The sequence below is a fragment of the Strigops habroptila genome, chromosome 6 (assembly GCF_004027225.2).
Source record: "Strigops habroptila isolate Jane chromosome 6, bStrHab1.2.pri, whole genome shotgun sequence".
NCBI lineage: Eukaryota > Metazoa > Chordata > Aves > Psittaciformes > Psittacidae > Strigops > Strigops habroptila.
In genome coordinates, this window is record NC_044282.2 from 72,176,940 (window position 1) to 72,191,108 (window position 14,169).

Here is a 14,169-nt window from a genome sequence, read left to right on the forward strand (position 1 = left end):
TAAAGTAGAACACACCCCTGATTTCATGCTGTCCCACTGCAATCCCCGGACTATGCTACAGCCGATTATTATGACATTAAGTTATTACACCATGAATGGAAGCTTGATAATACGTCAGAGAACTGGCAACAGTTAAACTAACCTGTGCTGTTAGGCAGAAATTCACTCCCTCACTTTTCATTTTTTTAAACAAGAAAAAAAAAAAATTACCAACATCAGTATTTGAGAATAAAATCAGTATCTCAAATGTTACCCATTTAATAGCTTAGAGACTGTCCTTGTGCAGTTCCCAATAATTCAAAAGGTAGTGCAACTATCTTCCTGCTTTTAAAGCATTTTAATTTCTAACACCAAAAAACTGTGAAGTTACCCTTTGACAGCACAAATAATCCATGTCATTTACTCAAGTCTTATAGTTTTGTGACTATTGTGAAATTTAGAGAACTTTAGTAACTCAAAGTAGCATTAAAAACTGTAGATAAGATCCAGGGGTGCCTTGCATTGACATCACCCCTATAGTACTAGTTAAGCCGGTTATACAGGTACCTGTGTTTCAAGGAGAGATTATCCAGCTGCTTAAAGGCTGCATTCAGTATGGCCACAGAATCCAGAAGACAGATTTATGATCCCAAACCTGCTTCAAATCCGTCTGCAGAAGAACCAGTCACAAGACACAAGGATTAAAAAAAAAGGTTTATCCTCACCTGTGGACAGAGGCAATTACTGACTGCCATTACAGGCCAAAAGTGTTTGCCAATCCCAACACATGGCCACATCTGCATGGGTAAAAAACTTGGAAGGAGCTACTTAAAAACAGAGTTTACACCTTTTCTGGAAAACGTTTGCTGCAAAGAGATCAGATTTATAAGAAACTATTTCCTTTGTGTTTACCTCGCTGGCAGATTTCACCAAGATCAATGAATAAGAACAATCTTACTAGCTCAGATGCAGTCTAGTTCCACAGAAGGAAGAGGTTTGAAGCCGTGCAAAAGAAGAGTAGTTTAAATTTATTATTCAGGAACCTGAGCAAAGCTCTGAATGTGGGCATGCTCATGCACTGCTAGCACCCCGAGAACCAGGCAAAACTGGCATCAGCTCTGATGGTACTCAGGCATAAAATGGTTGGTATACGGAACAGTATCAGTAAGATTAAATTAAAGCCTTATATAAAGAAGTGCCATGGGTTTGTCACAGACTTCTAGGTCTGCTACCAGTACATAAGTAGTTCCAAAGAATAAAATACAGGTAACTTCATAGTATAGACCTCAAGGTAAGAGTCAATTGCCTAATGGAGAAGTTTAACAATATTTCAACAGCATCTCTTTTCAGATCTCCTTTTCTATATACTCCTGTTGCAGCCACACATGCTCCTTTAGTCTTCTCACCTCTCTAAAGTTGGACAAGTCCCAAGTAGCCTGCCAACCAGCCTCCCTTTTTCAACCAGCAGTCATTTAGATATTCTTTTTTCTATACAGGCAGAAACATAGACAATGAAATTGTAGGACTCACATTTTATCCCAATGTCAATTTGGGCATTAAAAACATAAAAATCAAAATCTTAAAGCACAGTATACATTTTACTTCAATGGATTTTAATACCCTTCTGCAATCAGTACAATTAACTGCGAGTTAAATCACTTCATTTCCCCAGAGCCTTCGTTTCCCATTAACCGCAAGACTGAAAGGATCAAAACTCTTGTCAAGATTCAGCAGGTACAGTTATGACAGTTAGTGATTGGAAGACTAAGTCAAACTATGATAAAGACAAGTCAGTTAAGTTATTAATAACCTATTTTCCTACTAAAAGAACTGTTTTCAAATTAATACTATCCGAAGTTGAAATTACACTCATCTTTCTAAAAAATAAGATTTAAAGATTCCAACAAACATGATACTGTCTTCCCAACTTGTTCTGAGCAGGAAAATAGAAGTTTACTTGAACGGATACTCTACAAAAAGTTTGGGGTTTAATTGTTCATTCATTTAAAAGACTCCTCCTCTGACTGAATCTTGCACTGACACAAGAGAGGCCGAGAGTCCATTAATTAAATCTTGCCACAGTAAATTAATTCCCTTCAGGAATACACACTGTAAGCAGAACTGTACACCTGATGCATCCCCTGCCCCCCTTTTTCCCCTCTGTATATTTTACATTTCAGGATTGTTCACTGTTTTTATTTCAACAACAAATGTCATTTCCAAACATAGATAATTTTCTTCAATGCCCTGGTACACAGGGAAATGTCTCAGGAACGTGTTCCGATTTAAACCTAGCTTCAAGTTCCTCATTTGCCCTTTAACTACTCTTTCCTTTTTCTCTGCATTTGAGGATCTAACCATCTAGTAAAAATACGATTCTTCACACCATCTCCCAATACCTGAGCACAACTGCTTAAATTCTTGTTGTAATTATTAACAACAGGCATTCAGAGATTACTTTAAAACCCAAGGTTGCAGTAGAGTATCTGTCTTTTCAGCCACTCCACCTCAATAAAACTGTGCTCACCTCAATTTTCCTTGTCAGCGTTTTGTCATGATGAAGAGAATTCTGAGAACTCAAAGCCAGCAAATGCAATTAAGGTATAAGTACTGAAAGCTTTGCTACCACATAATGGGTGTTGAAGATCTTTGTAGAAACAGTCAAACTGAAACTACCGGATCAATTAAGCAAAGGCACGTGCCCTACTTTTCCTAATACTTTTAAGTAGCTTTAAAATAAAAAAGAGAAGCTATTTTAATTATGAAGACAAGCTTTACTTGTTGTACCAATTGCTCTAATCTTCAGAAGCTCAAGATGTTATATACTACAAGGAAAAAAGTTTTAATTATCTTTGCTTCATTAGAAAAAAACCCCAACGGTATTTCAAGACAGAATTCTCAAATACAAATATGAAGAAAATACTAAATACTGCAAATAGTCTTACTGTTTTATGGCTTTTGATAAACCAGAGCCCTCAAATTTTATGGGCAGTTGCAAAATTTACCACCTGAAAGGCAGCATAAAGAGTTAACTCCAAGACCCTGGCTAACTGAGACAATTAAGCAAGAAATGTCACTTCTTTACCACTCAAATTACCTTAAACTTCACCCAACCCAATGGTTTTCTACTGCACTAAAAGGCAGGATAGGTATTTTGACATTCATCTAAAACCAATAAAGAACAGAAACAAGCTGAGATGCAGATGGTAGGTGATAGACTATTGATAGGCAGTTAACATGCTTACAACATAAAATGGCTGCGAGTGATGCAAAGTTACTTTATCACAGAAAGGAGTAACAATTACTAAGTGCACTGGAAAGTGCCTGGCTGCAGGATACCCTTTATTCTCATGTTCCTTTAATAAACAAAAGAGAACCAGTTAGAACTACTGCTGAAGCCTCACTGCTTTTCCTTTGTAAACCATATTTATCCTCCCTTTCTCACAAGTCCCATGTTTATAAGAACTAAGGTCTTTATGACAGAAGCCCTGCTTCTTACGAAAAAGCATGGAACTCAAAATTTCTAATGATTCAATTGTGTCTCTTGCAATTCTCCCTCCTTTCAGGGGGCAACAATGCACTATTACTACGTATGGTCCTCAGCATCCAGTTTTTGAGGACATCTTACAGAAACCTATCTTCCCTTTGCACCTCTAATGAAGAGGCCTCGTCAAGCTGACATTCCAGTGAAGACTGGATGTTAACCTCCAGATTTCACCAACAGTTTGTCTCCTTCACAAGAATAGGCCAGCAGTCTCTATTTTTCTGTTTATTTGCTTTGTTAGAAATGCTTCAATTCTCTGTCTCAAGATCTTAAGAGTTGCTGCCAGGTGGTTTGGATAGAATCACTAATGTACAGCCTTAGGTGAGTCAAAAATAAATACCACAAATTTGAGCAATCATTCCACCATCCCTTCACCAGTCAGTAGCAGCAGTAACTGGTACAGACCCATCAGTGTTCCACTACAAGACAGATTTTCAACAAACCCTACATTTTAATCAATAAAGCACAGTCCAGTTGCTTTGTTGATGAAAGTGCATTAGAGTTCCTGCTTCTCTCCACTAACCACAGTGGAGTCAGATGCAACAGGAACTTTATTACTTCCAGCAAAAACAGAATCAAAAGCAGCTTCCTGCTCCTCTAAAGTCACAGCAGCAGTGGATCCTCTAGCAGATGTGCTGGGAAAGGCTTGCCGTTGCTCTGTAATCCTTTCCAGGTCCATTGTTTTCCTACCTCTTCTTTTGCCCAGGATTTTGATGTAATTAGCTGGCACAAGTCCTGTTGTTTGGCCATCATAACTAGCCAAAAGCCAACCACGGATTTTGGGTTGTTGTTCTGAAGAAGAAAATGCAAACGCACAAAGTTTCAAAACAATTCAAAACATATTGCAGTTGAGGCACAAATACACCAGAAGGTAGATGGCACAACAGCTCATCATGCAGAGAAAATAACTCTGTGATAAAAGGTGAATACAAATTACTGCACAATACCAGGATCTGCAGGTGGGCTGAAGAGTACTGTGAAGTGCAGTTTGTTCTGAAATCAGTAACACTGTTTTAGTGCAAATTCCTAGAGATTTTCATAGTTGTGCAGCACGTGTGAGGAAAAGGTAACCATAAAGGTAATCACAAAACACTCACTAACTTTAGGCTGTGTTGTATCTTAGTGAAACCGAACAAAACCACTCAAGAAGTTTTATTACAATGCAAGTAATAACTTATGTAAAAAAAACAAACATTGTGCAGAATTTGGTCAAATGAAGTGGTGGTGGCGGGTTTTAACATTTTCAGGCTCTAACAATATGACTTCACATGTGAGGAGAAAATAAACACAAAATTTAAGGTTTACCTTTGGGTGCTAATTTTAGCATGTCACCAGCACGGAAAGAAATTTCTTCTTCTGAGAGAGCATTGAAGTCATATTCTGCTCTTCCAACTACATGATCATCTTCTCCACTCGCCCAGTTACTAGACACTGTTTCCAAAAAGAAATTAAAAGTTTATCTGCTGTGAATTATAAAGTTTGGTGGTTTTTTTTAGAAGGAAAATTAAGGAAACACTTTAACTTCCTTGCTAAAATGTTTCCAGTGGAGAACTGACAGAAGTGACAAACAAAGCATGATTTGTTGAGTCAATCCAACCAATACTTTCCCTTCCCTCCCCAACTGCTACATCTAGTAGAAAGGAAACAGAAAGGAACCATGATTTTGGAATTACACAAAACTTACCATGAAACTGTAGCCTAACTCAACAACAGGCTACTGTTAGCTTTTAGTTGCATCACATGCCTAAAATTTGTATTGTACCCCAGTACCTATTAACTTCTATTATTGCAGTATAAGATTAATCACTATAGATGTGCTAGCAAAAAGAACAATGTATGCTGCACTTCTCTCGTGCTGCAGATCATCTTTACCTGTTTCTTCATCACTGTAGGTAGAAAGCAGTTTCCAAATGAGATAGGGACCTCCCATTATAACCGCAAAGAACAAGAAAATGGGCCAGGATTTTGCAGAGTTAGCCGCCTTGTCTTCAAGGCCAACACGAGCCACTGTCCCCTCACTTTCAGCCCACAAATCCTCATTTTCAGAGCTCTTCCGCAGACCTAGTAACCTCTGCAGGCGTTGATAGAGATACTTTATAGTTCTCACTAAAGCAAAAGCTGAAAAAACCTTTGTGAAGTGTACTTTGAGGCGGGAGAAGTGGTTGGCTACATCCAGCACAGCTCTGAAACTGTTGTACACAGCTGAAAAGGTAGCATCCATCATCATGCTGACTGAGGCAAAGGCATGCACAATACTTTCAATGGACTGAAATGCACCTCTGCTGCTCTCTTCAGCCTGCTGAACAAACCTGCTGGGAGGAATATCATCTGCACGAAAGCGGTTATAACCCAAACCACCATATCCATAACTGTAAGGACTATAGCTTCCATAAAAAGAGGTTCCATATGAACCATAGCCTGGAGAAAAAGAACTACTATATGCTGGCCTGAAAGTGCTCAGACTACTGCTGCCCGTTTGGTGCGATGGTCTTGGCAAAATAGGTGGAGGTATTCGTGCAGCCGTGGGTGGTCCAGGTCTGGTCAGCAGGTTGTCACCCAAGTCAGCAGACCTAAACAGATTCAGACAAACAAGATCAGTACTCAAAAGAAGTTTAGATTTTCCTTTCCCCCAGAGTTCTTGGCTAACTATATAAATATGAAAGTATATACACTTTATAACTACATAAATATAAGTATATAACTACATAAATTTCAGTAGTGCTAGGATAGGGAATCTGGTAGCCAAACACTCAGTACTTTGCACAATATAGGAAGTAAAAATTCCAGTCAGGAAATACAGGTCTTTGAGGAAAAAAAAACCCCAACATAATGAGATATTCAGTGTAAATGTTTAACCACAGCATATCTGAAACATACATGTGGAAAAACTTTCAGTCTATTTATTGTAATGAGTCAGAAAGCATGAAATGTTATATCTAGACCCATCAAACCTGATGCTGTAACACCCAGGTCATTTTTCAGCACATAAAAGCCTCTCATATGCACTCCCAAGAATATTTACAAACCTTTCAATCTGAAATTGAAAATTTCAATTACATTTCCAATACTTGTTCTCAGCTCTTCTATACAACGAACCAGTGATACAGCAGGAAAGAAGTTTGAGAGCTCCTTTGAATCACTCTTAGAGAGAAGGCTGGTGTGACCTAATTGAGGATCCCAGTAATTATACAACAACATATGGAAGGGCTTTGGGTTCCCCAATTTCCCCCTCTCCCCAAACTATCTAATTACCTTTATGTAGCATGTCAAGCGATTGAATCTATTACTGTTAACTGTTAGCAGAAAGAGGTATTATGAGTCACTTAATTGTTTTTAATTTAGTAAACTTTTATCCCTTTGTATGCCCATAAGTTTAAGTCATTTTATATATGCTCTTCATAATAACACTTCAAGTACTAGACTGCTATTTGAATTCTGTCAACCAGCTGTCCAACTTTTGCTGCTTCATCAGAAAGCTAATCACATATTATCATCCTAAAAGTCAAACATTTTGGCCATTTCCCCATGTTTACTGCCTCACTCAATGACTTCCCACTTCTGTAGTCCATTAAATTCACAGGAAAAAACCACAACCAACCAAACTAAACCCAAAAAAACCCAGGAGAAAAGTCAAGTTTGAATTACTATGGAGCTGCTTCTTTCTGCATTGCTTTCAGTGTGAAGCACACTTGCTATACTATTTGTCTATAAGGTAGGGAACAACTTCCTCTCAGCAAAACTTACAGGTTTCCACCGTAAAGAATAATATTTATATCTTTACACTGCTTGGTTTTCCCCCCCATCATAGACTTTAACTCTGTTAGCAGTTAAAAACAGAAGCAAAAGTAAGTTTTATCACAGAAAACAGAGGTACTACAACTAATTAAGTCACACCACATTCCCCTCACCAATAGTTAACTTAGAACACCTCACTTTAAAGCTGCTTGAATCGATTTAAAATGAGGTAGATAACACCCCACCATGAAAAATTAACTTCAAATTTCTTGCTTAACAAGCTTCAGCTTGCAGCATGAGCAGCAAAGTTGCCGTTGAGTGTTTAGTCTCGGGCCAACCTTTGGTCCGGTTTCAGCTCACTCTAATTGCAATCGCCAGCACCAAATAAAAACGAAGGCAAATGCCAAGCTTTCCCTGATTTCTAATTAAAAAGGAGTTTACAAACGCTTTCTGTACAACATTCTTCTATGTGAGCAGGCTGGATTTTCTGGAAGAGCGCAGATTCCTGGGTGAACACACTTGAGACAGACATATACACACATCTTTTCCAACTCCTGAAGATGACACACAGCTTCTTCACTCCTACAGAGCACACATGCTCACACAGCTGCATACTTCCCAGTAATGCACACCCACACTCTATCATAAATCACAGAATGATTTGGGTTGGAAAGAAACTTAAGATCATCCAGTTCCAACCCCCTGCCACAGGCAGGGACACCTTCCGCTAGAGCAGGTTCCTCCAAGCTCCATCTAACCTGGCCTTGAACACTGCCAGGGATGGGGCAGCCACAGCTTCTCTGGGAAAAGTCTGTGCCAGTGCCTCAGCACCCTCACAGGGAAGAATTTGTTCCTTATATCTAACCTGAACTTCCCCTGTTTAAGTTTGAACCCATTACCCCTTGTCCTACCACTACAGTCCCTGATGAAGAGTCCCTCCCCAGCATCCTTGTAGCCCCCTTCAGACACTGGAAGCTGCTCTGAGGTCTCCATGCAGCTTCTCTTCTCCAGGCTGAACAGCCCCAACTTTCCCAGCCTGTCTTCATACGGGAGGTGCTCCAGCCCCTGATCATCCTCGTGGCCTCCTCTGGACTCGCTCCAACAGCTCCATGTCCTTTTTATGTTGCGGACACCAGAACTGTACACAGTGCTGCAAGTGAGGTCTCACAAGAGCAGAGTAGAGGGGCAGGATCACCTCCTTTGACCTGCTGGTCACGCTTCTTTTGATGCAGCCCAGGACACGGTTGGTTTCTGGGCTGCGAGCACACACTGAAGCAGCTCATGTTCAGTTTCTCATCAGCCAACTAACACCCCCAAGTCCTTCTCCGCAGGGCTGCCCTGGATCACTTCACCTCCCAACCTGTAGCAGTGCCTGGGATTGCCCCGACCCAGGTGTAGGACCCTGCACTCGAAGCAACAACCCACTCACGGCAACAACGAAGCTTTCCCTTCACCACATTAAACACGCAGCTTTACAGACACAAGCAGGGCCGGACAGCAGCGCCGTGCTCCCTTTCCCCACCGAGAAGCGGGATCCACCACACACCCCTCCCCAGCGGGCACACAACGGGGCAAACGACCCCAAAACACCCCAACAGATCACCCCCTCTTCCCCCAGGGCCACCCAAACCGACCCCCCTCAAGCTCAGCCCCGCCGCAGGCACAGCCCGGCTGGGCCCGACCTTTGAGCTCGCCTCAGGGCAGGCGGCCAAGGCGGGAGGCCCGAGGCGGGGAAGGCGCAGGCAGCCGCCCTGAGGCCGCGGACACCCGGGGGTCGGCACACGCACTCACTGGAAGGCCGGTGCCACGGCGCCCGCGAGCCGCCGGTTCTCCCAGGGCTTGGGCGGCGGCGGCTGCGACGCCATCTCCGCCCGGCTGCGGGCCCCGCTCTACTCCCGGCCCGGCCCGGCCCGGCGCGGCCCGGCCCCGCCGCGCTCCTCCGCCCGCCCACTGCCAGGCACGATGCGGGAGCGCCGAGCTATTCACCAGCCGCTTGTTCCGTAGAAAGACTTCCCCTCACGCCGGCTCATCGATGCGCTCTGCCTTGCCGCTGCACAAGCCTGTGGCGGGACGGAGGGGCGAGGCCCCGCACGGAGCGAGGGGAGCCGTGAGGTGATCGCTGCTCCCCGGGAGTCGGCGGAGCGCAGCGGGGCGGCAGCCGCCCGGAGCCCATCCGCGGCGCCTCCGGCTTCCCGCGGGGGGGTGGCCCTGTGATGAGAGGTCCCCATTTACTCCTTTATCCCCTCGGTTCAGCCCGTGTGAGGCGCCTCAGTGCGGGGGGGGCTGTAACGGTTCTAACGGTCGGGACGCTCGTGTGGTGGTTGGGGGGGGGGTTATGGGGTTCCCTCACCGAGCCCTGAGGTGCAGGGCCGGGAGAGGGGGTGCTGAGCTTCCCCCCTTCGCGCCGCTGGCCCGCTCAGGGCTGGGCTGGTCGCGATCGTGACTCATGTCGCGATAGCGGGCGGGGGGCTGCGGGGTGGTTTGTGCCGGGTGTCGGCGGGGAAAGCGGCTCCGAGGGCAGCGGTATCGGCCGGGCTGCGGGCGTTCAGCGCCAGCGTTAACCCCGCTATGGAAGTAGAAGGGTTCTCAAAGAGCTGCTGTGTGTTTTGTGTTTCTTGCATCTCTTGCTTCAGGCTGTGGTAGTGTGAGACACAGTTGTGGCACTATTTAAGTCTCGTCAAGCAGAATCGAGCTAACAGTTACCTAAAACTATATATTCTTTCTTTTTTTAAAAGCAAGTGTTTTTTAAAAGCAACTTTTCTAGACAGTCCTTGGTTTTCAGAGCTTACCGTAAAGAATCCAAGTCCAGGATAAGCTAAATTAATTGAATTAATAACTTTTCCCATGCTGTGAAAGTTCTCCATGGCTGAGGTATTTCTACACAAGGCACTCCTGAGTAGGACGGAACATTAGAGGTGTAACAGATTGTGGCTGGTATAGAGAACACCAATACATCCTGCCTCTACACCAGCTCTTGCAATACAAAAACATCAAAGGGGGGGGACACATCAAATGTTGCTCACAGGAGCTAAGCCCCAAAATGAAATCAGGTGGTTCATCTGTCAGTAGGTATTGTGGGATTCCTTGACAAAGGATTTAGAAGCAAAAGAATTTCAAAGAGACACTGGAGAAGGATTGAAGGAGAGAGCTGTTCAGGTTTACCAACAGACAGAGCACACTAGGTCAAAGGAATCCCCCAAACCAGCAGTAACTGGAGGCAGAGAGCTCTTGGTAGAGGTATATGTCCTGCACACACATCTTCCTGTGTCATCCATGTATCCTTGCTTTGGGTGGCAGTAGACTAACTAAACTTTTGGTCTGAACAGCTGTGGTTATTATTATTGCCTCATAAAGTTTCCTAGATACCCAGAAAGGGTGAGCACCTCACTGGGAATCTCTGTTTTTCAGTATATTTCAAAAAATGCTCAGAGATCTATCCTACAATTAAATTTTAGTCAAAGAAATTAGTCTGTTCTGATGCTCTGGGCAGAGAGAACGACAGGAAAGCAAATTAGCCATCTTCTTTTATGAAATAAAAGCATTATGAGATCTCTCACAGAAACAGGAGTCCTGTGTTTGAGATGGGAAATAAGAATCTTTCAAAATTGAAGTGGCTAATGGATAGGAAAGTCTTCCTTTGGCTTTGGGGCTTTGTATGACCAAAGGTGGTGGCATGTGTTTGGGGCTTTTTTGTTCCCTGTGATTTTAATACATTGATTCTTTAGTTGCTTCAGTTTAGGAGGAGTTTCCATTTTACATTTGGCTTAATATGTCTTAGCTCCAGCCTCCTTCTCCATTCAGTAACTAACAACATGTCATGTAGTTCACCTTGTCAAAGAAAACTGTGGTCAAAAGCTCAGCACACCTTTATCAGAACTCTTTGACTTCCTAGGAAGTACAGAAGCTTTTCCTCAAGTCAGTGATCTTTTTGGGTTGGTCTTCTAATTCTTCTGTTGTGCCTTTGATTTAAGAGAAATAAGTATCCTAAACTTCCTCTAGAGCACACACATATACTCCAGTGATTCTAAATACGGTGCAGTTAAGTGAGTCTTTTCGTTGTTGAGTTGCTAGATTGTGTTTATTCAAGCTTTTTTATTTTCTTTTCTATTTTACATTTTAGAATTCTCCAGCATGTCTTCCCTAACAGAAAAGGACAGACCAATTGTTCAGCTGTTACTGAACACTGGCACTTGCCCACGGTGTATTTTGAGGTTCTGCAGCGTGGGATCACAGATGCTTTATAGACATTCATACAAGGTTTGTTCTTTGTGTTCCTAGTTAGAATGTGTGAACATATGAATCTAGTGTTCTCTGCGCTGGAGGAGAAGCTGGTTGTATTCTTGGACTCTCTTGGCCTGAGAGGAAAACACAAAAGGAGTTATGGAAAAGGACTTGTGCTACACTGTGCAGTTTTGAGAAATTAGAAGGATCATAGGATCATAGAATGGTTTGGGTTGGAAAGGACATTAAGATCAAAGAGTTCGAACCCCCCTGCCATGGGCAGGGGTGCCTCACACTAGATTATGTTGCCCAAGGCTCTGTCCAACCTGGCCTTGAACACTTACAGGGATGGGGCAGCCACAGATTCTCTTGGCAGCCTGTTCCAGTGCCTCACCACCCTCACAGTAAAGAACTTCTTCCTTATATCTAACCTGAACTTCCCCTGTTTAAGTTTAAACCCATGACCCCTTGTCTTGTCACTACAGTCCCTGATGAATAGTCCCTTTCCAGCATCCTCGTAGGCCCACTTCAGATATTGGAAGGCTGCTATGAGGAAGAGCAGCTTCTCTTCTCCCGGCTGAACAGCCCCAGTGTTCTCAGCCTGTCTCCATACGGGAGGTGCTCCAGCCCCCTTATCATCCTTGTGGCCTCCTCTGGACTTGCTCCAACAACTCCATGTCCTTCTTATGTTGAGGACACCAGAACTGCAAACAGAACTCCAAGTAGGGGGTTAAATGTTAAGTTTGACTGTGAAAGTTGCTGTGTATTCCCCAAACCCACCAGAAAAGAGGGCATGTGAGCTTCGGCATGATGTGGCTTCATCACTTTTAAAGCAGAGCAATTATGACTGTTCCCTCTGTTCTTTTTTCTTTAAGGTAGTACGTAGTAAAGGGGCTGTGGGCAGTGCAGCTGGTGCAGAGGAGGAACCATCTGTGCTCCAAACTTACCTGATAATTCCTTCTTCTTTCAGTAGAATTGGTGGGGGATATAACTGAAACATTATGGAGCACAGGATAAATCTTTTCAATCAGTTAAACACAGTGTTATTAGGTGTTCTTTTTAGCTGACCTTAATGCCGAAATTCAGTGTTCTTCAAATTTTTCCTAGCTGTGCACAATCTTTCTTGCCTTTGTTCTTGTAGTTGGTACTCCTCAACTTAGTTTTGGTTATTTGCTCCTCCTCCATATTGGTTCCTTGAGACCTCTTATTGTAGGCCAAATAAACATTTCGATCTACTCAGTCTAATCTCCTGTCTTTATGCTTCCATCTTCTCATGTCTGTCTTGATTGTTTCACCTTTGCTCAAGTTTAGCCTTTCCAGAATTCATTTTTAACATCTTTCTTCCTTATCTCTTTCCATTTTCTGTCAGTCGAGAAGTGTCCATTCTGTGTGCCATTCTTCATTCTTTTGCATCTCTACCTGATTTTCCTCTGAGTTGCAACAAGACAGTAACCTCTGTCTTTGTTACTGAAGACCTTTTAATAAATCTTTCTTTCTGAATAATGTCTTGCCTCTGTCTCTCATCCTTCCTAAAATTCAGAGACGTGCAGGTAATTCTCTATCCTCACCAGCACATCCTTTAATTTTCGTAGGCTTGTCTCTGCAAATGAAGTTCTTCCTCTATGTATTTAATTTCACCCTCACCTGTATCTGCTCTCATTTTCTTCTCATACAACTCATTTCCTATTCATCTGGGCTAATGGAGGTGGAGGAATCAAATTCTAACATGATCTAAATGACAAAAAGGCAATAAACATCCATTTGCATTGAATAGCAATGGGGCCCAAGATAAATGCATTTCTGCAAGTGAGGTTTGTAAAATGTTTTCGCTCCTCTTGGATGATAAAGAAATCTGTTCAGCAAAATTCAATTTCTCTGGATAACATTTTGAGAGAAATACAGCTTGAAGCTTTTTAATTGTGTAGGTGTCTTTTGGTCTAAAGTTATCAACTGCATACAGTAAGGCTAAGCTGGAATGATTAATACTGCCTTTTAGAATTGTGTTTGTAAGTGCATTGGAGAAAAGAGGAAAAAACAACAACAATGTGATTCCTCTGTTTATGTTAGGATTTGATGAAGGTTTTAAAAGAATTTCTGAAAAATAATCAAGAAAAAGAAGATACAGTTTGTTTTGATGTAGCTGACCCTCCTTGTAAGAGAATCAGACTTGAACACCCAGAAGAAGGGCCTGAGGATCTGAACCACAATGGAGCACTCCAGCAGATTCCTTGCGTTGATGATGAAAATACTGCAATGGAAAACTCAGCTGTGAAGGCTTGCAATGTGTGTTTGGGAATTCTTCAGGAGTTCTGTGAGACCGACTTTGTTAAAAAGGTAAATACCTGTTCTTAGTCTCTGTGCTTTTCCTGGAGCTTCTGTATGCTGGAGCCTAAGCTATAGAGCTGGTGATTAAAAACACCACGCAGTTAAACAGTTGAGAGAAAGATAGCAGAAAACCAACTGAAATACCGATTTTGAATATTTGAAATGTAGATGGCACCATTCAGCTACATACTGCTCATTGACAGTGTATGCACACCTCCTTTGCAGCTGGGAAATAAAGTGTTCGTGTGACCGTATTTTACCCAGGGCTTGTCATAATGTAACTTCTTAAAAAAACAGCAGTGCAGGTGCAATGGAATCACTGCTAGGTGCACATTTTCCTAAGGAAGGGACTAACAGGTACATGG

At 42.7% G+C, this 14,169-nt stretch overlaps 3 protein-coding genes across 11 annotated transcripts in view; 1 reads left to right on the plus strand and 2 right to left on the minus strand.

Moving 5' to 3' along the window:
* The window catches only part of KIAA1841 (KIAA1841 ortholog), a 30,215-nt gene extending 26,157 nt beyond the window's left edge, over positions 1-4,058 (minus strand). For all 5 annotated transcript variants that reach the window (XR_003991902.1, XR_003991901.1, XR_003991903.1 and 2 more), the window contains exon 1: positions 3,972-4,058. The gene's annotated coding sequence lies outside the window, so the exon portion shown is untranslated. The remainder of the gene's footprint in view (positions 1-3,971) is intronic.
* On the minus strand, positions 681-9,199 carry PEX13 (peroxisomal biogenesis factor 13). Its single transcript, XM_030489960.1, has 4 exons — positions 9,050-9,199; positions 5,396-6,093; positions 4,829-4,954; positions 681-4,315 (listed from the first exon to the last, which is right to left on the minus strand). Exons 1-4 carry the CDS (start codon positions 9,121-9,123, stop codon positions 4,020-4,022), a joined length of 1,194 nt encoding a protein of 397 aa, XP_030345820.1. The 5' UTR covers positions 9,124-9,199; the 3' UTR covers positions 681-4,019.
* A 134-nt stretch (positions 9,200-9,333) lies between these two features.
* PUS10 (pseudouridine synthase 10) overlaps positions 9,334-14,169 on the plus strand; it is a 32,403-nt gene continuing 27,567 nt past the window's right edge. The window contains exons 1-3 of one of the 5 annotated variants that reach the window (XM_030489942.1): positions 9,334-9,478; positions 11,379-11,515; positions 13,547-13,813. In XM_030489942.1, coding sequence (XP_030345802.1) covers positions 9,472-9,478; positions 11,379-11,515; positions 13,547-13,813 — 411 coding nt within the window. In that variant the 5' untranslated portion in view covers positions 9,334-9,471. Of the gene's footprint in view, positions 9,479-9,598; positions 9,620-10,017; positions 10,496-11,378; positions 11,516-13,546; positions 13,814-14,169 lie in introns of those variants that run through there. The other 4 variants (XM_030489943.1, XM_030489945.1, XM_030489944.1 and 1 more) reach the window with 4 other exon arrangements.